The sequence below is a fragment of the Monodelphis domestica genome, chromosome 8, assembly GCF_027887165.1.
Source record: "Monodelphis domestica isolate mMonDom1 chromosome 8, mMonDom1.pri, whole genome shotgun sequence".
Taxonomy (NCBI): Eukaryota; Metazoa; Chordata; class Mammalia; order Didelphimorphia; family Didelphidae; genus Monodelphis; species Monodelphis domestica.
The window spans coordinates 242,869,784-242,895,381 of record NC_077234.1 but is presented as its reverse complement, the minus strand read 5'-3'; the positions used below and the strand labels follow the sequence as shown (position 1 = coordinate 242,895,381).

Here is a 25,598-nt window from a genome sequence, read left to right as displayed (position 1 = left end):
AGCGCACACCAGTGAGTGCAGTTGGTGAGGGACTGAGGCCCTACAACTGTGGTCACCACCCAAGATGGTGGAGTACCTGGTGGCTGCTGTCAAAGGGGTGAGGTGAGCTGTCTACTTCTAGTGGCAGAACCCCTGGGTGAATCTAAAGTTAATCACATACTGGAGCTTGAGCTATGGAACTTGCTTCTACCCTTAAACTTGGATTATAGAAATTAGAAGAACTAAATCTGGCCCAGGTAGTAGTAAACCAAAAAGAAAAAAAAGCCTGAACCCACACCCTGGGAACCCTGGACTCTCTAGCATAACGTTAACAATTGATCTGGCCACTAAAATGAGCATACAAAGAAGAAAGAGCCCAACTATTCATAGCAATGATGGGAACAGAGAAGACATTGGGGTCAAACTCAAAAGAGAGTAAAATAAAAATACTTTCTTCTCAAAAAGCAAACACACACACACACACACACACACACACACACACACACACACACACACACACTAAATGACCATAAGCCAAAAAAGAGATTTTGGAAGAGCTTTTAAAGATCTCAAAAATCAAGTGATAGAAGTAGAGGAAAAATTGAGGGGAAATGGCACTGCAAAAAAATCAAGAAAATTATGAAAGATCACCCAAATGGAAAAGAACTTCCAGAAATTCATAAAAGAAAATAATTCATTAAGAACTAGAATTAAACAAGGGGAAGCTATTGACTCGCTAAGGTAACAAGAAATAACAAAGCAAAATGAAAAGAATGAAATAATAGAGGAGAATATGAAACATTACAAAAATAACTGACCTGGAAAATTGATGAAGAAAAGAAAAGAATTTCCAAATTCCTGGAAATTTTTTGATAAAAAAATAAAAGAGTTAATGATATTAAAAGTCATTCAAGAAAATTGATGAGAAATTCTAGAACAAGAAGATAAAATAGAAATTGAAATAATTTACCATCTGTCACAACAAAAAGTCCCCAAGGTCAAAATACACAGGACCATCATTATTAAGCTCCCAGATTAAGGAGAAAATACTACAGACAACATGAAAAGAAAAGAATTTAAATACTGTAGAGCTACAGTAAGAATAATACAAGACTTAGCAACTTCAACATTAAAAGAGTAAAGGGCAGAGAACACAATAATTTGAAAAACAAATGAATGTTTTTCAACCAAGAAAAACATACCCAGCAAGGTGAGCATAATTACACAAGGGGAAAAACGTATATTTAACAAACTAAAAAAATTTCAATTATTCTTGGGGGGAAATACAGAACTCTGTAGAAAATTTGATCTATTAGAATCATAAGAGAGTAAATTTGAAAGGTCAATTATAATGGACCCAAACGATCAAATCCTTTACTCCTTATATGGGAAAATGTTATTTGTAAAGCTTAAGAATGAACTGGGGAAAAGGTTGAGTTGAATATAATGGGATGAGCTAAAAATAATAGATAAAGCAGGAAAAGGTAAAATGGAACAATCATCTAATAAAAGAGGCATGAATGAAAGAACTGTTATAGAGAAGTCTAAAGAGGATTGGGAGAGAGGGCTAGTAGTACTAGAACACTAGTCTCATCGGATTTGGTTTAAAGAGAGAAAACATCTACAACTAGAAGGGTAAATACTTTCTTAACATACAAAAAACAAGAGAAAAGGGAGATAGGGTAAAAGAGAGACCCAGAGTCCTCTTAAAGAGACTAAGAGAAGGGAGATTAGATTAAGGGGGAAAGAGGGCAAGGGGATAAGGAAAGGGTTGATTGGCTGGAAGGAAGTATATATCAAAAATTGGGGAGGATAAGGTAAGGAGATAGGAGACAGACTCTCAGGACAAGAAAAGAGAGGGATTTTTCTTTGAAATTTTTATTTAATTAGTCAATTTAAAATATTTTTCCTTGGTTACAAGAATCATATTCTTTCCCTCCCCTCTGCCTACTCCCTCCCGTAGCTGACAAAATTTTCCACTGAGTTTTACATATGTCCTTGATCAAAACCTATTTCTATATTGTTAATGTGTATACTAGGGTGATCACTTAGAGTCTATATTCCGAATCATATCTCCATCAAACCATGTGATCAAGCAGAGAGGGATTTTAAAAATCAAATTCATATCAAAAAAAAGGAAGGAACTTTTGGAAAGGTGGATAGACTCAGAAAGAGAAAATAAGAGGGAAGGCACAAGGGAGGGACCTTTAAAAAAGTGGGTTAATTTAGAACTAGGAAAACAAAGGGAGAGAGTAAGGGAAGAAGGGATGTGGATTAGAGAGGTAGTGGGAAGAAGAAATTGGATATCTGAGGAGGGATATAGCAAAAAGAAAGAAAGAGAAGGAAATGCAATGAGGGAAAATAAAATGGAGGGAAATAAGCAACTAGAAATTATGACTTTGAATGTGAATGGGATGAATTCACATGAAATGAAATGGAAAATGATAGCAAAATGGATCAAAAACCAAAACCCAACAGTATGCTGTTCTCAAGAAACATACTCAAATGAAAAACATACATAATTAAAATAAAGAACTAAAAGAGAATGTACTGGGTTTCTTCTTATTCAAAGGAATGAACAAGGAAATTATATAATGTTAAAAGTTATCATAGATAATGAAGTATTATTAATATTCAACCTAAATGTACCACATGTTACAGGATCTAAATTTTTACAAGAAAAGCTAAGTGAGTTATAAGAGGAAAAAATAACAAAGCAATAATAGTGAGGGACTTCAATTTCATCTTCTCAGAACTAGCTAAATTTAACCTAAAAAAATTAGAAAAAAGTAAAAAGATGAATAAAATCTTAGATAAATAAATATCATTGATATCTGGAGAGAACTGAATGGGAATAGGAAGGAGTATTTCTTCATCTTAGTGATTTATGGTTCCTTTACAAAAATCAACCATATATTGGGTCACAAAAACATTATAATTATATGTGGAAAAGAAAATATATCAATTGAATCCTTTCCAGACCACAATGCAATAAAAATTATATATAATAAGGGACCATGGGAACACAAAATAAAAATTAATTGGTGACTAAATACCTTAATCCTAAAAAATGGGTTAAAAAGTCATAGAAACCATAATTTCATTTAACAATAAAAATAATGAGAAAATATACCAAAACCCATGGGATACATCAAAAGCAATTACAGAAATATGTATCTCTAAATGCTAGTACTAATGAAACAGACAAAAATATATCAATATATTTGGAATGAAATTTTGAAAATTAAAAAATAAATTTAATCTCTAACTGAGCACCAAAATAGAAAACCAAAAAATAAAAGGTGAAATCAAGAAAACTGAATATAAGAAAATCGTTGAAAGAATAAATTAATCTATGAGTTGGTTTTATGAAAAATTTAACAATAGAAAAATCAATGGTACATATGACTATTAAAAAGAAAAAAGGAAACCAAATCACTAATATAAAAATGGAAAGAATGAATTCAGCACCAATGAACATGAAATTAAACAATTATTAAGTTATTTTGTTCAATTACATGTAAATAAATTTAATGATGTAAGTAAAATTGAAGAAATTTAAAAAAAAAATAAACTGCCAGGGGGCAGCTGGGTAGCTCAGTGGATTGAGAGCCAGGCCTAGAGATGGGAGGTCCGAGGTTCAAATATGACCTCAGCCACTTCCTAGCTGTGTGACCCTGGGCAAGTCACTTGACCCCCATTGCCTAGCCCTTACCACTCTTCTGCCTTGGAACCAATACACAGTATTGACTCCAAGACGGAAGGTAAGGGTTTTAAAAAATAAATAAATAAAATAAAATAAACTGCCTAGAATATCAGAGGAGACAATAGAATACCTAAATAAACTTACTTTGGAAAAAGAGATTCCATAGGCAATAAATGAAATTTCTTCCTGAGAAAAAAGCATCAGGATTAGATGGTGTATTTATAAATGAATTCTACCAAATATTTAAAGATCAACTAAGTCCATTATTAAATAAATTATTTGAAATAACAAGTAAAGAAGGAGTTTTGTAAAACTCCTTTTATGAAAGAAATATGGGGCTGATAATTAAACCAGAAAGAGCAAAAACAGAGAAAGAAAATTATAAAACAATTTTATTAACTAAGATGGATGCAGAAATCTTAAATAAAATATTAACTAAGAGACTACAATAATATATCACAATATAAATTATGCCAAAATAGGATTTATACTAGGAATGCAGGGATGGTTTAATATAAGGAAAAGTATCAACATATTTGATAATATTCATAACAAGACTAATAAAAATAAGATTATATCAATAAATGCAGAAAAACCTTGACAAAATAAAACTCTCAATTACAAAAATCTATACATATATGCATGCTAGATTGCATAGGTGTGTGTATTTTTTCTTAAAATGATACTAAACATCTACATAAAAGCACCAGCAAGTATTATTTGTAATGGGCATAATCTAGAAGTCTTCTGAATAAGATCAGGAATGAAACAAGTATGCCCATTAATGTCAATATTATTTAGCATAGTATTAGAAATGCTAATGATAGCAATATTAGTAAGAGAAAAAATTTAAGGAATAAGAATGGACAAAGAGGTAATAAAACTAACTCTGTTTGCAGTTGATGTGATGGTATATGCAGAAAATCCTAGATATTCACATAAATGTTTATTGAAACTATCAATTATTTTATCGAAGTCAGAGCATATAATATAAACCTACATAAATTATCAGAATTCTTATACATTACTAACAATGTCATGCAAGAATAGATAGAAAGAGATATCTATTTATTTATTTTAAAAACCCTTTCCTTCTGTCTTAGAATCAATCCTATGTATTGGTTCAAAGGCAGAAGAGTAGTTAGGGCTAGACAATGGGGGTCAAGTGACTTGCCCAGGTTGCCCAGACAGCTGGAAAGTGTCTGAGGCCAGATTTGAACCTAGGACCTCCTGTCTTTAGGTCTGGCTCTCCATCCACTGAGCTACCCAGCTGCCCCCAAGATATATCTATTTAAAACAAATACAGATAAAAAAAATACCTGTAAGTATAATTGCCAAAAATTAACCCAGGGAATACATGAAAATATTTATATAACACTTTTACATAGATAAAGTCAGATGAGCCAATATAATTTAAATGACAATCTTACCTAAATTAATCTATTTACTCAATGTCATCCCAACAGAATCATCAAAAAACAAACAAACAAACTTGTTGAGCTAGAAAAAATAATAACAGTTCATTTGGAAGAACAAAAGATCAAGAATATCAAAATAATTAATGAAAAAAAAGTGCTAGGTTTTAAATTTTATTATAAAGCTGTAATTATTAAAACTACCTAGTACTGTCTAAGAATTAGAAAGGCAGATCAGTGGAAGAGGACAGACATACAACAAATAGTAGTAAAAGATTATAGTGACCTTGTATTTGACAAATGCATAGATCCAGGTTTGAGGGATAAGAAATCACTATTTGGTAAAAATTGCTGGAACAATTGGAAAGCAGTTTGACTGAAAGTAGGCATAGACTAACATCTTAAGTCATTCACTAAGATAGTATCAAAAATGGATACATGATCTAGACATGAAACTAATTTGGAACAGGGAACATATTACCATTCCAATTTATGCATAAGACATGAATTTAGGAGTCAATATGAAGTAAAGAGAATTGTGAGAGGTATAATGGATAATTTTGAGTACATTAATTTGAAAAGTTTGGTATAAATAAGAAAAATATCTGCAAGATTAGAAGAAAGGCAGAAAAATTGTGGGGCAATTTTATAGACAGTCTCTTGGGTAGAGGTCTCATATCTAAAATAAAAAGAGGATTTTATCAAATTCATGAAAATAAAAGCTAACCTCACAATTAGTAAATGGGCAAAAGATATGAGACAATTTTCAGAGGAAGAAATGAAAGCCATATATATAGATATAGATATAGATATAGATATAGATATAGATATATAGATATAGGTATGTGGGAAATGTTCTAAATCACTACTGATTAGAGAAATGGAAATCAAAACAATTCTAAAATATTCTCTCATACCCACTGGACTGGCTAAAATGGCAAAAGAGCAAAATGACAAATGTTGGAGAGGATATGGAAAAATGGGGACACGAATTCTCTGTGGGTGGAGCTGTGAACTGCTCCAATCATTTTGAAGAGCAATTTGGAATTGCACCTAAAGTTATAAAACTGTATATTCCCAAGTAGTTCAGGGAAAAGGGAAAAGCCATGTGTTCCAAAATATTTATAGCAGGTCCTTTTGTGGTGGCAAAGACCTGGAAACTGAGGGAATGCCTATCAATTGGAAAATGGCTTAGCAAATTGTGGAGTATGCTTGTGATGGAATACTATTGTCCCATAAGAAACTATGAGCAAGCTAACATTAAAAAAAACTATATGAGATCATGAACAGCAAAATAAGTAGAACTAAGAAACCATTATATACAGCTATAGATTTAATACTTGAAGAATAATTTGTGAATGTCCCCAAAATATAAATTGCTCAGGTTAAGAAGATATAGAATACTTAAATAATCCTCTCTTGGGAAAGAAAATTGAATGAACCAGCAATGAATGAAATCCCCATGAAAATGATTAAAATTCCTATGAATATATCCCCAGGACCAGGTGAATTCCCAAATGAATTCTACCAAATGCTTAAAGAACAATTAATTTTAATGCTATAAAAACAATTTGGAAAAATAGAATTATCTGTAATGGGGATAAACTAGAAGTTTTCCCAGTAAAATCAGGGATGAAGCAAGGATGTCCATTATCACAATTATTATTCAATATTGCACTAGAATTGCTAGATATAAAAATAAGACAAGAAAAATAAGTTGGAGGAAAATGGGCAATGAGTTCCCACACAACATGTCAATATATAGTCAAAATGGATACATGATTTAGGAAAAAATACCATAAACAAATTAGGGGAGCACAACATTTTGATTCTATTAAGTGGAAAAGGCTTCACACAAACAAAACCAATGTAGTGAATATTAGAAGGAAAACAGAAAACTGGGAGGGGAGGGGAATTACAGAAAAGTCTGTGATCAAATCCTCATTTCTCAAATATATACAGAACTGAGTCAAATTTTCAAAGTGAATCATTCTTCAATTGATGAATAGTCAAAGGATATGAACAGGAAGTCTTCAGAAGGAAAAAAGAAAACCAAAGATTTATAGTAATGTGAAAAAATGCTCTAAACCACCACTGACCAATTAAAGGGAAATTTAAACAACTCCAAAGTACCAGCTCACACATCTCATATTAGCTACTATGACAAATAAGGGAAATAACAAATGTTGGAAGGAATATGGAAAAATTGGGCACATTAATGCATTTTTGGAGCAGTTTCAACTATTCTGGAGAATAATTTAGAACTATGAAAAAGGACTCTAAAGCTGTGGATATTTTTTTATTCTGCAATACAACTACTATGTCTGTATTGACAAAAAAAAAGAAATAAAGGGGTTCCTGTCAATTGGAGAATGGCTGAACATTTTGGTATATAATAGTAATGGAATGTTATTATGTCATAAGAAATTATAAGCAAAATGATTTCAGAAAAACCTGAAAGATTTACATCAGCTGATACACAGTGAAATGAGCAGAACTGGGAGAACACTACATGGTAACAGCAATATTGTAATGATCATCAATTGTGAAAGCTAATTTTGTTCAATGATCCAAAAAATTTCCAAAGAACTTATGATGAAAAATACATATAATTGATATATTTCTTGTGAGATGGGGAGGAATGAATAGGAGAGAGGGGGAGAGAGAATTCAGATCTCAAAAAAAAAACTTTTAAATGAATGTCAAGACTCATGACAGAAAAAAAGGATATCAACTATCATAGAAGGAACACAGAGTCTGAATGCAAATTAATACATATCATTCTTTTATTTCCTCCATGAATTTTTCTCTAGTGTAAGTAATGTGTCTATTTTCACAACATGATGAACATGGAAATATGCATTATATTATATCACCTGTACAACCTAAATCATATTACCTTCCTTCTTAAGGAAGGAAAAGAAGTGAGAGAGAGAGAGAGAAAGAGAGAACATGGATTGCAAAATATTAAGGAATTATATTGACATGTGATCTGGAAAAAATAAAATTTATTTTTAAAAAATGAATGTTATGGGGCAGCTCAGTAGGTAAATAGCCAGGCTTGGAGATGGAAGGTCCTGGGTTCAAATTTGACCTCAGGTACTGTGTGATCCTGGAAAAGTCACGTAAGTCCAATTACTTAGTCCTTTCCATTCTTCTGCTTTCAAATTGATATTTCATATCAATTCTACAATAGGAGACAAAGATTCCATTTTTTAAAATGAATGTTAAATTAAATAAATGATGGCATTTTTAAAATAGGGTTATTTCGTTCAAACCATGCTCTCAGTAATGATTCTTGGTTTATCTGCTAAAATTGATTATTTTTAAAGTTCATATTATCTTTTGTCCAAAGGCATTATCTATTGTCTAAATGATGCTCAATTAGACATAAAAAATAGATTGTGATATGTCTAAAGGAAATCATGAGGCAAATTACTATAAATAAGATTTGCAATATATTGATTTTAGAATCATCCCCTTTTCCCACAAAATTTTCCCTGGGACTTATCATTCTACTTATTAATTAACTCTAAAGTATTTTGACTATGGGAAAATGTCTACTTGAAAAGGAAAAATCTCAAAATACTCAGAATTTTTTGATACACAGCTGATATTCACACTCTGATAGCTAGAAGAACAAAAAAAAGAAACCTTAGTAACAAATAGGTGACATCAAGCAAAACCAATTCCTACATTGTCCATGCTTGAGAATATATCAGACCCACAATGCTATGTCTTTCATATCCACACTATCATTACTGAGATTCTTTTTTTCTGAGTTTGACAAGAGCCACTGGTCCACCACACTACATTAAAAGTAACAAGTTTTCTATTCTAGGATTTGATATCCCATAATCCCAGAAACTCTTCCAGACCTGAGTTCCTCAGATCCCCTCCTTATCATTCTCATGTTTATCCTGACATAGTTGTGGATTCCTGAAACTTTTAGGATGAGATTTCGAACATAACCATAACAGTGCCATTTCTTCTGTAATCTCCATGTTCAGAATAAAAGTAGACATAAAAATAAGAAGCTAAAATGAAAATTTAGAGAATTGTGGATCTAAAGTTAAAAAAGATATCAGAAGCCATTTAATCAGGACAACTCCTTTTATAGAAAAAAGAAAAGAAACCTATAGAACTTGAGTGATTTTCCCCAAGTCACACTATTATTAAAAGCCAGAAACAGTTTTTTGAACCCAGGTCCTCAAACTACAAAGTCTCTCTACTATGCCATACCATTTCCACATTTCCACTGATGGAGAGTTTTCTTTGAGTATATGAAATAATGGTGCATCTTCCTTGGGTTGGGTTCATGACTTCCTAATCTGAAGGAAGAGTAGAAAGCTTCATGACTAGCCCCAGTCTTGTATAATTATAGTTCTGTGATTTGAAAAGCAGAAGAAATAATGGACCTCAAGAGAGTTACTGAACATGGATATGAATTCTATTACTGAAAATGAATATGAAAACACTTTCCTCTATTATCAGAGCCTTTAATGGCTATTTGATTTCATCAGTGTGGGTAGTCTCATTCACAGAATCAATCTCTCCTCCCCTTGTTTCTCCTAACTGTGCAATTCTTGTCAAGATTATGATCTAATTTCTCAATAGATGATCTCCAGGGCATGATGAACATCTTATTCTGCCTCTTTTTTGTTCATCTCTTTAGGACATCATATATGTTCTTAATAATATCTCTACATATCAGTAGGCTTCCTTAGGTCAACCATGCAAACCATGCAAAGTCCTTTGGATCACTTGCCATTTTGATTTTTTCTGGGATTATAATGTTTTATATCTTACAATCATGTAAGCACTACAATAATACTGGTGTTAGATATATGAACTTTTGCAGCAGTGAGCAGCTAGGGATCCCATTGAAAACACTGTATAATATTTTACTTGTAATTCAGACTATTTTTTCCTATTAAATTCTCTCTCTCCACTAAGTTTATTTCTCCTTTAATTGTTATTCCTTGTTTAGGAATAATGGCAACCTTTATAATTTTAAAATGGGCTTATATTCTAAATAAGAGTTACCTTGAGATGAATTTCTTTCTACTAGTCAAGGAGATCAAGTATTTGGTGACTGAGATAGTATGCAGGCTTTCTTGGTCTTTTTTGTTATTTTTTAATCAATTAAACTATAGAATTCACAATTGGTAGGAAACTCTGGCACTATCTAGTCTAACCCAAGCTGAACAAGAGATTCCTCTCCAACATACTCATCTAGCCATCTAACTTTATTTGATGTTAGAGGAAACTCATCTCTTGCATCAGCCCATTCTATGCTTGGTTAGCTCTAATTGCCAAGAAATATTTTTCCTTATATGTGTCTTTTCCTTCCTTATTGCCCATTTTTCAGACAGTTTGATCCAATAAGTCATAATGGAGTTACTATAATTAAATAATATTTTCCTAAATCTTTTCATATATGTTGATTTTTATCTTTGCTTGAAGAGGTCAATGACCAGACTTCACAATAGCTAAAAGCACACACACACACACACACACACACACACACACACACACACACACACACACACACACACACAAACTAATACTTTCCTATATTAGAGTAATATTTTATTATTGTATTCTTACATTAAATTTATTTTTAATGCCCACTATATCCAGTACCTTTCAATTGTCTTCTTGATGAAAACATGTATATTATGCAAACAGAAGTCATCTCATTAAGCCATAATGATTCAATCTCTTTCATGTCTTGATTACAGTACATAATTTCTATCATAATTTTCACCATCAATTTCTACATCCACCTTCATGTTCAAGTAATGGAATGGCAAGATAAATGTTCACTTCATTTGGAGGGTTGGGTCAAGTATATCGTAGAATTTATATAGTTCATGTTCAGTAACAAATATTAGCATATAAATTGCAATTATCTTCATGAGAGTCAATTTTCTGTCTATTTTCTAGACATATCATGACTACCTACAGGGAAATACTGATATCCTCCATGTTCCTTCTCCCTTGTATACCAGATAACAATACCATTCAAATTTTTTTTGCCTCTCCAGGAACCTGTGAGGTATATTACGACTTATCTACATTTTCTTTCTGATTTTCAATTTCATATAATGCAAGAATTTCCATTTGAATGCAGTTTATCTTATTTATTGATAATTCCACAGAGATAGAACTTTAGGGGTACCAACTACTAAATTAATGTTAGCGGATGTTCTAGAAGCAATATGTTTTTTTAGCAGCCTCCACCTCATTCTCTGCCACTGTCAGTGGCTGTAGTATATGAGGAATCACAATCAATTTTTTTTTAAGTAACTACTTTGTGCTGTGCTCTAGACCAAAGTGAGACAGTCCCTGCCCTCAACAAGCTTATGCTCATTCCAGGAGTGTTACTTAAACAAATATGGGCATGTACAAATAGAAATATGGTGATAAAGGTAATGACATCTGGGGCAACTGGAAATGGCTTTACATGGATAAAGAGTTTTTAACATGGGGTTCAGGAACTTGATTTTTTAATATTTTGATAACTAATCTTCAATGTAATTGGTTTCCTTTGCAATCTTAAATGTTTTACTTAATGTACTTAAGAACTTTATTCTGAGAAAGGATCCAGACTGCCCAAGTAGCCCAAGACCCACAAAAAGTTTAAGATGCTGTGACATTGTCAACACTAGAACAAAACCTTGATGTCAAGTAAGCATTCTAAAGAGCTGATGAGCAAATTCACCCCAGGAAGGAGGGCCAAGCAATGCAAAGGAAAAGATAGGAGATGGAGTATAGTATATAAAGAACAATGAGAAGATTGTGAGCAGTCTTGAATACCAAAAAGGGAGTTTATATTTGATATTAACAATAATAGGGATGTAATTAAAGGTCTTTCCATCTTGATCCAATCTGAAAAATTTTCTTCAAGGCAAATCAACAAGCATTTAGGAGATGCCTACTACATGCTAAAGGCATAAAGGCTGAAGGCATAAAAATCACTTCCCAATTGTGCCAAAGCATGGCATTAGGGATTTTGTTAAGACTGAAGGCTATGTGATTTCATTTATTGAAGACTAGTCTACCTAATTTAATATTCTATGAGTATATCTCCCTTTTAACCAATCCCCTCATTATTTTTTTTTGAAAATTTTATTTAATTAATTAATTTAGAATATTTTCCCATGATTCCATGATCCATGTTCTTTCCTTCCCTTCTCTGACTCCCCTCCAGTAACCAATGAGCAAATCCACTGGATTTTACATGTGACATTGATCAAGACCTATTTCCCTATTTTTGATAATTGCATCAGGGTGATTTCCATATTATTATTTGCACTAGGATGATCATTTAGAGTCTGCATCCCCAGTCATATTCCCATTGACCCATGTGATCAGGTAGTTGCTTTTCTTCTGCCCTCACTTCTTTTTAAATGTACTGCTAAGTAGAATGTCTTTAAATAACGGGTAGCGTGGGCAAAATTTGAAGTAATAATATGACATGATAGTCCATCTTCTATTTTAAGTGTTTGTAAATATACATGGTCATTGAAATTAAGAAAAATTTTATTTCCCTATAGTGCGCTTCCCAGGAATCAAAACCTACATTGATCCAGATACATATGAAGACCCATCCCTAGCTGTGCATGAATTTGCAAAGGAAATAGATCCTTCAAGGATTCGCATTGAAAGAGTTATTGGAGCAGGTAATATTTGTCTACATTTTCGTAAATAACTTTAAACTTTTGTTTATGTTCTATTATAATATGTCCCCAAAATCTTAGTGCATTTTAGACTACTGAAGTTTTTTTTAAATTAAACCTCCGTATAATATTATAAATTATAATATTGGTTATATTGGTTTTAGTCTATCAGCATAAACATGTTATAAATGATTGTTATTTAAATAACTGAAACAGAAAGGCAGAGGAATGGAAATGGAAACTGATCAACTGATCAATTTATGACAGATTAATGAAAAGTAAAAAAAAAATGATCTTGCCTTTATTCAGAATCTCTATAGCTAGGAAGATTTTTAGAGGCTCCTGTTGTAGATTCTGTATACTTTTTTTAAAGAAATATTACAAGTAAAAAAAGTCATTGCAGTTATTTTAAAGCAACATCAAGAGAATGTCAAAGCATTAGTGTATGCCAATTCAAAAAATAGTCAGTGCTTTCTTTCTCCATAAATGATAAGATGATAAGAGATACTCATAATACTGTCCTTGAGATGATAAATCATATTAAAGTGCCTTAAGAATCATTGAAGAAAGGTTGAATTATGTTCAATGTGATTTTAGGATTAAGTTTACTTTATTCTCATTCTAATCATTTTAAAATGTATAATCTATGACTGGGCTGTAAGAACTGGAAATGCAAAGAATGAATGGGGGGGGGGAAGTAATGATTGAGTACTTACTATATACATCTGAATGAGGAATAAAGTAAAGCACTTGAATTACTATCTTCTTTTCATTTTGCTTCAATTTTCAACCAAAATATGTTTTCTGCTCATGGTGAAAATTCTTAAAGGCTACTACCAGAAGCAAGCAGTAACTATTAAGAATTTTTTTCTATCTTATCCACCTGCTGCTGAACATTAAAAAGTCATAATGGAAGAACTTCCTTGTTTATTGGGTAAAATCTCAGATCCTGGATATGATATTGGATCATTTCTATCATTTGGACCACCCATATTTTGATTTTCTCCTCTACGTATCTTTCTTCTTTTCAACTGTATCCATCCTAACAACATCCGAGAAGCAGCATGATAGAGTTTTCAGACAACAGGCTTCCAAAGCTTAAGACTTGGGTTCAAGTTTTAATTGAAAAATACAGGGGACAGGTTACTCGACTCCTCAGTGCTCTCTGGCAATACCCACAGAAGGTTCTGATTCTAACCTACGTTGGTAAAAGGAGTTGCCTCATTGGGAGATTCCCCATGAACAATAAAATCACAATTTTTATCCCTTTCCCCATCTAAAACATACTCAAAAAAGCCTTTTTGTTACCATTAGTAAAGTTATACAAGTATGTAGACACCAACCATCTGGGACACATTTTTCTCATTTTTGTGTTTATGCATTAAAAAATCTCATTTATAAGTGAAATAAATGAGGAAAATATGCTTATAGACAAGTACTGCTACAACAGCAAAGTAAATAGAGGTGGTTCAGTCAAAAGGAGGAAGCAAAATTCAATTCAATTCAACCAACATTTTCAAAGCCTTTGATAAACATAAGAAACTGTGCTTGCTGCCAGAGATACAAAGGAGGAAAACAATAATGTCTTCCCTCAAGAGTGAAGTGAGTTGGGGGGAAAGGGGACCAGGAAGATGAAACATGTACACAAATAATTATTCTACAAGGGAAAATATGCTAGAAAAAGTAAAGGAAAGAAATCTAGACAATGTTCCCTATAAAAATTTGCAGAGGGAGGAGGCATATTAAGATAGATACACCAAGGAAATCATCATGGAAGAATTGGAACTTGAGCTGGTTCTTGAAGGAAGGAGAAATTATTTCAGCAGAAATATGTGGGGAAATTACTTTCCAAGTTTCTAAGTATCTCAGGTTTTAATGAAAGTCCAATTAAATTCACTCTGCATAAATGAGTCTTGGACCCTAAGGTTTTCATTAGACTTTATGGTATTAATGATTTAAGCACATAAGTGACCCTTGCTAATATGGGTGGATGAATGAGATGGGGGGGTGGATGACTGATAGACAGTTATAGATACATATAAGTATGATATGTACACACGTATAGACATAGAAACATATCTGTGCTTGTCTGGTGGAATGATGCAACAAAGGAAGGAATGGATTACTTGGAAAACAGATGGAAGACTAGTTGACTAAGAACCTAGTCATATTGCAGATCAGTGTGGAAAAAAAAGGTTTGGGAAAGTAGATCAAAGCCATATTGGATAAAAACCTTGGATAAGAAAAGAACTGGGAGAACAACTTATACAATAATTATAATAATTTAAAGGAAAACAACTTTGAAAAACTCAAGAATTCTAATCAATGAAATGACCAGTCATAACTCCAAAAAACCAATGATGCCTACTTCCCAACTCTTGGCAGAAAGAGGAATGAAATGCATTTTCAAACACAGACCATGCACAAGTTTCTTTTGTTTAACTATACTCTTCTTTATTAAAAAGGTGGGATTTTATTTTGACTCAGAATACTTACTTAGAAGGCAGTAATAGGACAGAAGGACAAAATAAGAAAAGAGCTTAAATAAAATATTGAAATATGCACGGGAGAAATATATCAGGCAAGCAAGGTAGTGTTGCATTAAATCTAACATATACTTTAAAAAGTTTATTTTAAAATGTAATCTTTTTATTCTTTATTTAGGGAAATGTTCAAGTTTATTGACATCTGCTAGATTCATAACAAAAAAGAAAGAAAAGAGGTACAACAATTCCTCAAAAGAAGAAAATCTTAAGAATTTTAAGTCTACGTTGTGAGCTTTAAGGAGTGTATGCTGGCTTTTTATACAAAGGAGAAACAGTCATCCCTGTGATACATTTCAAGGACTATTTTGGCAATTGGGTATTAGAAAAGGGATAAATTGAACAAAATAAGACTATTTAGTATAAATGTCTGTAATATAATAAGTATACTATAAATACTACAACCAATTACTTAGCCCTACTTTCTAGCTGTAAACACTTTCCTTATCTCCCAGCTAAGTCCAAAATCTTCATTTCAATAGTCATTGACTGAAAAATGGGAAAGGCACATGCAATCAGAGAAGAGACAAGCTTCATTAAAGGACCTGAACCTGAAAAGAGGCAAGGCATTGCTAGAAACCAAAAAAGGCAGGAAGGATCGGGAGCAAGAATAGAAGAATCATCCAAAAACCTTGTACTACTTTTGGGGGTCAGATTCTTTTTGCAGTGAAAATCTCTGTTAAAATATTCTATTATTCCCCCCATGCACACCTTCATCCTTCTTTCCTTCTTCCCATCTTTAGACAGTAGGCTTCCCTAAACTAATTCAGGGAAGTCCTTCAATTTGTTGACTGTCCAGGGTTCTAATTAAAACAACTGATTTAAAACTTGTCAGTGCTATAATGGTAAGGAACAGAATCAAAATAAGTATATAAGATGTTGGGGTTTTCTTCTGCCATATGGGGGAGAAAGGAGAGAGAAGGGAAGTAGGAAGACAGGTTATAAGAAATGTCTAGATGATGAATGTGGATATAAGGAAAGGTAATCTGGGGAAAATTACATAATACACTTGCAATATGTATACCAACCCTTGAAACAAATCCAAACCTTGTAATAAAAGGCCAACCTTGATACCCTATAAGGACTTGGTACTCCAGTGAATGTGGTTTTAAAATCTATTGTTTCCTCTCCCCTGTAATTTATACTGTTTGTTCTTTATAAGTTTTCTGGGAGACACAGAAAAATAGATATTACAATATTATATAATGGTAGTAGCTTATCTTCATTTATCAATATAGAGCTGAAGTTTTCATAAATATACACACTTTCATTTAAATGAAGTGAGGAACTGGGCCATTTAGGGGACTATCAAGAATATCTGTCTCCTTTGGCTCCTTACATCTAAAGAGGATGCACCATTGATGAATGACTGCAGTAGCAAACCGTCAAGTCAGATTAGGGCAAAGTCATTATTTTCCAAATATCTTGAGAGATTATAAGAAAGCTTGTGAGTTGATTTTGCAAATTCTCTATTAAGGATGAAAAAATGATGAATTTGTTTCTTTCTCTTCTCTTTTTTTTTTAACTGTAAATTGAGCTGTTGGAGGAAAAACATTAGTCAAGACTTTCAGAAGCAGGAATATCATACCTTTCATTATTGTATTTTTTATTAAACAATGGATTTGTATACACAGGTAATTTCTTCTCAGAATAGATTGACACATGGAAGGTATCCCAGGCATGCAGTCCCCATTTCTGCCATCAGATATTTGTTGTTGAATCGTTTCAGGTGTGCCTGACCCTTCACGATCCCATTTGGAGTTTTCTTAGCAAAGACACTAGTGTAGTTTGCCATTTCCTTCTTGAGATTGTTTTACATATGAGGAAACTGAGACATTCCAGGTTAAATTATTTGTCCATGGTGACACAATGTCTGAGCTCAGATTTGAACTCATGAAGATGAGTTTTCCTGATTCCAAACCCAATGCTCTATCCTTTGTACTACCTAGGTGCCCTTACCAGATGATCACATCAGATGATTACTTAATAACCCTTATTATATTAGATATTAATATATTATCAATATGTTAAATATATGTAATATATTATTAAACATATTTAGTAAAAGTTATATAAATATATTTAAAATAATCTATATTAATTCTATAATTTAATAATAAAACCTTTACATGTGATGATTACTAGTACTTTGGAATGTGTCAATAATTCAGTTTGGCCAAAGTTCTTTAGATCACAGAGGCTTAGCACTAGAAATGACCTCAGAAGTAAAACTGTCAAGTCTTTACTTCACAAGATTCAGTCATCTAGTCACCAAGCCATGCTTCCACTCACAAAAATTATGTCCTTGTTACACCAAAATCACTCATTTGAAAATTCTAAGGGAAAGCTACTTAGGGTGCTCATGCAATGAATTTCTATAACTCTCTCCAGAAGGAATCCTGGCTTTGGAAAGATGTCTTTACTAAAATAAAATAGGAAGATCTGAGTTCAAATCTAGTCTCAGACACTAGCTGTGTCACCCTGGGTAAATCATTTAACCTTGTTTGCCTCAGTTTCCTCATCTACAAAATGAACTGGAGAAGGAAATGGCAAACCACTGTATACTTCTTGTCAAGAAAATCCCATGAAGAGTCAGACAAAACAGAAATGACTGAACAACATTTTTATAAAATAGGTACCAAATAGGAGACATGACACTGTACTGCCTCCAGTCACCATTGCTGTGACTCCTCAGACAAAAGTTCCCTTCCCCAATCATGACTTCTTGCTATACCTTATCTTCTCCTATGAGAATATAAGTTCCTTGAGGACAGGATCTTGAGGGGGAGTAGCTATGCCCTGTGACTTACAATAATTTTTATTTTCTTTATTTTATTATTATTATATTCTTTATTTTCTTAAAAACCTTTCCATCTATCTTTATATCAAATCTAAGACAGAATAGTGGCAAAATTAGAGTTAAGTGACTTATCCAGGGTCACACAATGAGAAAGTGTCTGAGGCCAGATTTGAACCCATGTTCTCCTGTCTCCAGGTCTGGAACTCTATCTATTGTACTACCCAGCTGATCCATCTTTTTTTTTTCTCCTCCAAACCATGATAAGTTCTTAATAATTTTTTTCAGACATTCATTTAATAATTCAGAGATGTAATAATTAAATGGCAAGATAACATATCTACAATAAGGTGTCTACAACTGATGATAAATAATGGCAAGCCTTTAAATATGTTCAGTGCAATTCTTGTGGTAAGGGCTAAGGATACTAGTCAGAAAAAGAAAGGCAATCTCTGCAATCTCTGCTCCAGAGGAGAGGAAGAAAACACACAAAAGGAAGCTGGAAGGGGGCTGGGGTGGGCCATGAGGTTCTATGGAGAGAAAACCATGCAGAATTGCTGATGGGAAATGGAGAACTGAAAGTTTTGAACCCTCTACAAAGGAAGGCTTTGGGTGGAGTTTATCTATTTATTCATTTCCCTCCAGCCCTCCAATCAGAGGGGAGAGACAACTACTGTACCTGAAAAGCTGCTCAGATTCAAAAACAGAGTTAATTTGCTTGGTGATGAGATTTCCAGGGATCATCTTATGCTGGATAAGACATGGTGCTCCATAGAGGGAAGCCAAGCAAAGCTGCTGATGGGAAAATGAGGAGAAATCCTTTTTTTTTTTGGACAAAGAATTAAATCTGGGAAGGTCATTCAGAGATTATCCTCTCTCTGGCAAGACTGAGTCTAGACTGTGATGAAATAAGGTTCTATAGGATAGCTTTATTATTTCTTTAAAGGAAATTCTTTTGGAAAACAACTAAAATATCCCTCAGCCCACAGAACATAGCTTCTATCTAAGCTTCTCCTTTGACCTGTCCTCAAAGGAAATGCATAATCCAATTCAGTTAAATCTCCATTTTTTTAAACACCAAAAAAGAGGCAGCTCAATGGCTCAGTCTGGAGGAAGGAAGACTTGAGTCTGAAGGATCTCAGATGCTTATGAAGAGGCAAATCACTTAATCTCTCTTTGCTGTCATTTCCTGGAGAAAGAAATGGCAAATTCCTCCAGAAAGAAAACTTCATGGACAGAAGGAGCCATGATGTGACAAAGAGCTGAACATGGCTGAATATCAACAAAAGCATCTACACTGGGCTATGCACTGGAATTTCAAATAAAATAGCTTCCGCTTCACAAACTCTCCATTCATCTTCACAAAATCTTCCCTATAGATGTTCTTTTTCCAGCCATCTTAATAACATGATGTTACCATTTTTGCCAACTCATTGGTATGTTCTGACAAGCTCAGCCTTTGTTTTTAAAATTATTACTTGTGAGGGGAAATTATAGATATAGATATATACACATTTATATGTAAATGATAAATATAAACATAAAATGACTGGCATCTAGAAAGACTTGATGAAAGGGTAAAAATAAATTTAAAACGCTGCTCTTCATAGCATTGATTAAAATAAAAACTTGGCATTTATGTCTTCCTGGTAAAAGCCTCCATTTATAAGGCACTTAAAAAAAAAAAAAACCTCTTTTTCTGTCTTAGAATCATCATGATGCATTGCTTCCACAGCAGAAAAGCAGTAAAGGCTAGGCAATGGGGGCTAAGTGACTTGCTCAAGGTCACACATCCAGGAAGTGTCTGTGGCCAGATTTTTAAGACAGTTTTTAATGAAGAATACCTCCATCTGGATGATCACTTTACTTGTCCTCTGAATATTTTATAGCTTCACTTTTAAGGAATACAGAAAAACGTAAGTTATATATCAGAATTCATAGCTTATTTCTTATAAACCTGAAACCCTCCAGCCAAGTATTTTACACTTTTATGGCTAATTTATCTTTACACTATTTGATGAGATTGACTTCTCTGAGGGAGATTTTATTTATGCCAGTCAACCTGAAAATGAAGTAAAAATTCATTTTCCTTCCTCTATTTTTCTTCTTTTTTTTATTTTGGAAGAGTTTCATCAGTTCATTATAGAAAAAACTAAGATTATTTGAAGAGAATGAAAGTGAATTTCAACAATCTGTCCAGACTTTTGTCCTTGTTACTCCAGAATCTCATCACTGACAATCTAATTGATGGCTAGCATTAAACCATTCCTTTTAGAGGAAACAAAAATATTAAGTCCTGTATTCATTTATACTTATTAGCTATGTGACCCTGGGCAAGTCATTTCTCTAATAACAGTCTGAGGCAACTAATTCCCTAAGATCATGGGATCTTAGCTCTAGGACTTGAAGAGATATCAGAAGCCATCTAACCTTTCATTTTATACATATGAAAAACTTAGATTCAGGGGAGATTAAGTGTCTACCCATCATCACACCAGAAAGCATCCAAGGTGGAATTTGAATAGAGAGCCTCTTATTCCACAGTTAGTGCTTTCTCCATTCTACCATATTTCCACTTTAACTAAGCTTCTAATATTTATTATATTGTACATAAGTTGTAAATTGTATTGATGATGTGATGAAGACATATTGACCTTAACAGAAGCAGGTAATCAGGTATCACTGGGTTTTATAAATTTTTTAAAATTTTGTTTTATTTTTGAATTTTTATTTTATGATTTCACCAGTGACGGCATAGAGAATTCTACTGGTGTAGAGAATTGTGGTAAAGAAATACCCTCTTCCAACAGAATTGGACAACCCACTACAATTTCTGACCTTACAGTGTCTGAGGCACTCAGGTATTAAGTGACTTCCCATGGCACAGATACAGTGTGTCACAAATAGGACTTGAGCTCAAATCTTTCTGGCTACAAATTTGGCTCTCTGTTTACTATGCATCTCATGAGTCAATACTTCTTCCATTATTAGAGTTTAAACAAATTATCATTCCATTTAGTAGACATGGACCAGTTTAATCAGTTTAACCCAGCACTTTAAGCTACCGTCATTTTGACATAGAACGTTTTATATCTTACTTAAGGTGCACATTTATTTTCATTTTATCTTCAATATATAAATGTAATAAAAATTATTCTTTTATAAGGTAGACCTTAGAATTCCGTCCCCTAACAGAGCACCTGTTAGAACTTATTAAGTAGAGAATTTAAAATATTCAAAATAAAGAACAGCTATTTAATGGTAGCAGGTTGACTTTGTAAAGCAGATTTATTATTTTGAAGTAAGAATATCCTTGATTGGTTAGACTAAATAAAAGGACAATTGTGTTATGTAGCCCTATACCCCCCCAAATAATACCAATACATCTTCTGCAATGAAAATGTTGCATGGGGTTTTGATTTTCTGCTTCTGTTTTCTCTGAGGTTTAATCCTAGCAAAATAGAAAAATATATTTTTTGTGCACATCACCATGCTTATTTATTGAATGAAATTACTTCTGTAGGAAAATATTAGATACCTTCCAACTTTGAGATGAATGATTTTATTCCATTGACTCCACTTTGTAATTTTGTTATTCATTTTCTCATATCCGAATATCTTTTCCAATCTTTATTTGTAAAAATGCTGGTGCTCCAAATTGATTATCATAATTCTACTACTGTTTGTTTTACTGAATTCCTTTCCCTCATTTCAGCAACTTAGCAAAAACTGCTTTCAATTCCCTTTTCCCATCTCATTGATGGAACTCTACCTTAACTGTAAAATAAAAATCTTTATGGTATTAGTGGTGATGAAGACATAAAGATATAGAATGGCCACACACTACTGTTGTCCAATGTTACTCTTTGTCTCCTTTTTCAGTATAATCTAAAAGGACCAAAGCTGTTGGCTCTTGACAGAAAATGACTCTGAGACAAGCGTATTGACTTTCTTTGTAAATGCGTAAGGTTATGCCGAATCTGATGAATATAGAAAACTACTTTGTCTTTGTGTAACGACTGAAGAGGAATATTATAGCTGGAATGCCTCATATTTTAGACAGTGGAATCTAGGTCTTAAGTTTGAAATAGTGCACATATATTTCTATGGGAAAACACAAGACCCTCTTTGAAAAGGACGAGTGAACTTTTCACACACACTCATCTAAGTGAAAAGTCTCTAATATTTATTCCTCACTACTCTTCTTGTCCCAAGTATGCTCTATTCAGGCTAGACCACATATATTTTGGATTCAATTGTTGGCTCTATATTCTTCAAGAAGGACATTGCCTGGTCTAGAAGAGTAGAACCAAGATGGTTCGTAGTCTCAAGACTAAATGAGTAGGTAAGATGAAAGGAAATGAAGATAGTCAACCTAAAGAAGAAAAGACTCAAGCTGTCTTTCAAGTATTAAGGGGTAAATCATATGGCAGAATGATCTGTCACTTTCTTGAGGACAGCTAGGGATACAACATCTAGAGCACTGGGACTGGAGTTAGGAAGATCCAAGTTCAAATCTGGCCTCAGACATTAGCTGTGCAACACTGGACAATTCACTGAATATCTATATGTCTTAATTTCTTCAATTGTAGAATGAAGATTATAATAACAACCTCCTCACAAGGTTGTTGAGAGGATCAGATGAGAGAATGTCTGTAAAAGGGCTTAGAATGGTTGTAGGGGGCACTTTACAAATACTTATTCCCTTCTCCCTTCTTTATTCATGATTTAAAAAATCAACAAAAATGAAATTGAAACCAAATTCTGAATGGTTTAAAATAGAAAAATATTAGTTACTTACTTTATACTAAGTATAGTGCTGAGTACTGAGGACACAAAGAAAAAAGCTAGCTAAGCACCCTTGCTTTCAAAGAGTTCACATTTTAATGCGAGGAGTCTACAGATAAAGGGAAATACTGCTTCATGGCAAATGGAAGACAGTGGGGACTAAGAATCTAGCAAGCAAACCAGAATAGCAGATTTTTTAAAATTTGTTTATTTGTTGCATTAAAATTCCCAGATATTTCCCTCTCTCCTTTTCCCTCCCTTCCCTGCACTCCAGAAGACATCATTTGACCATACATTCATATATATATATATATATATATATATATATATAATATATATAGATATATAATATGTCTTGCTTGTTTCTATTTACCAGTTCTTCCTCTAGAAGTGGACATATATAGTTATTCTTAAAATAATATTTCTCTCTGCATATAATGGCCTCTTGGTTCTGCTTATGTCACTCTTCATAATTTCATTTAGGTCTTTCCATTTTTAAAATTAAACTGCTTGTCACTTCTTATGGTATAGTAATATTCCATCACAATTCTATGCCACAACTTGTTTAGTCATTCCCCAGTTGATGGGCATCCACTCAATTTCCAGGTCTTCGTCATCACAAAGAGAAGCAGACTGTAAGACCCTATGAAGAGTGAGGAAAAATTGAAATGCAAATGGTACCCAACTCTTGGCACTATTGGGAAGAGAGGAGTGGGCCAAAGTATTAAAGTGAAATACAATGGGGCTCTGGGTTACCTCCAAGGATAAGAATGGGGGAGTCGGTGACTAGACAGGAGTCAATCCAGTACCTGGAAAGAACTAGACAGTAAGGATTAAATTAGGAGAAGAGAGAGTCCCTTGTTCCTTGCCATGAGATCTACAGGAAAAAGTCTGGTGCTAAAAGTGCCGAGTCCGGATCTTTAGACATATATAGAATGACTAAAATGGCTATTATAGAAGTAGAAAAGAGGAAGGTGTTATAGCAAATGTCAGATTGCACATTCAGTAAAGGACTGGAATGCTAAAATCATTCTGTAGAAAAATGTAGGAGAAATGAAGCCCCAAAACTTGAGAGTATCACATAAAGGACAGGTAGGCGTGTTTGCAGGCTGCAGGGAAAGTACCAGTGAATAAAGAAAGATTCAAAATAAGGAAAGCAACCAAACTCCTGGATGGAAGAAGAAAGGTTAGGATCAAAAGAACAAGTGTGGAATTATTAAAGTAAAGGAAATGATAACTTTATCACGAGATTGTAAAGAACCGATGGAAATTTGGGACTTATTTCTAACAAGAGTCATTATCTTCATGGACCAGTAGAGAGACTGGACTTCTGGACTGGACTCAGGATGATTTTCATTCACATCATGGTCCAGACCCTCACTATGTGGCCTGAGTTGAAGTCCCTTAAACTCCTTGTGCTTAAGCTTCTTTAATCTATAAAATGAGAGGGTTGGAAGTGATTACCTCTAAATCTATGATCCTATGATAAGGCTACTCAAAATATTTTGGATTCTGTTTGGAACAAAGGACACATCTATTTTTATTAATATAGGGCATCAGTAAGGATATGATGGTATTATAAAATCAAAGATTTCTAAAAAAATAGTACTCTGTTAAAATACATTTCTACCAAAGGTCTTTAAACAATGGTGTTTGTTCATTATTAATTCAATTATAGTAATTAATTATTATCCAATTATATTAATACAATTCATTCAACTATATTCTAAGATGATCAAAGAGTTGGTGCTGGCAGATATCTTGGCATTCAATCCCCTCATTTTACAGATAAGAAAACTCAAAAAGTTTGTGTCATGAACAAGTGTTTGAGGCAGGATTCATAGCAAGTTAGTTTTAGAAAGAAACGTGTTTATGACACTGCCCCAAGCCTTCGCTACATCAATCAATGAGTGAAAGATGCTATAAAAATTCCAGCATCACTTGAGACATGGATTCGTGTCCAAGTACACTAGCTTTTGGCCCTCTTTTGAGATTTGATCCTGGAGCTGCCCCCCTAATAGTCCCAAGTGACTTTTTTGTGGCTGGAGATTTTTCTCTAATGAGTCACATTTAAAAATCTACTGGAAAGGCATGAATGATACAAGTTCCTTAATATGCCTAGACAGACAGAGAGGAGCAGATAGGGAAGATGATAGAGATAAAAGGAGGTGATCTAATGATCATGTTTCTATTCATATTCTGCAAAATGGCGAGAATTGAGGAAATGAATTAAGAGCCATTCTCCGAAATGCATTCTCACGCAGTACTCAATAGAAGGTAAATAAGACAAATATTAGGAAAAGGGCGAATTCCATGGAGACTTAGATGTAGGAGGTGGCACATCTCCAGGACATTTGGGAAGGCTTCATTAGGAAAGTGTTATTTGAACTGAACCATGACACAGTCTGCTAAAAGAGAGAGGCAGGTGCATTGAAAGACATACGTTTTGGGCGGTACATACAATTATTTTTGCTTGATTATACACGTCCGATAAGAAAGTTTTTCCCCACAGGAGAGCCGAGAAAAAGAGGAAATGCTTGTTAATTAAAAGCAAAGTAAAATAAAGAAGTTATTTTTTCCTTCAAGAAAAGTGGATAGGATTTTGACATTAAGTGACTTTCCATAATACTCATTCTTGCCATGAACATATTTTAATTTATTTATATATACTTGTTTAACTTTATT

The 25,598-nt window shown here is 33.4% G+C and overlaps 1 protein-coding gene across 2 annotated transcripts in view; it reads left to right on the top strand.

Annotated features, from left to right (window-relative positions):
- EPHA6 (EPH receptor A6) overlaps nucleotides 1-25,598 on the top strand; it is a 1,223,915-nt gene that overhangs the window by 888,020 nt on the left and 310,297 nt on the right. For both annotated transcript variants that reach the window (XM_056806830.1, XM_056806831.1), the window contains one exon: nucleotides 12,663-12,788. In XM_056806830.1, the coding sequence (XP_056662808.1) occupies nucleotides 12,663-12,788 (126 nt within the window). The remainder of the gene's footprint in view (nucleotides 1-12,662; nucleotides 12,789-25,598) is intronic.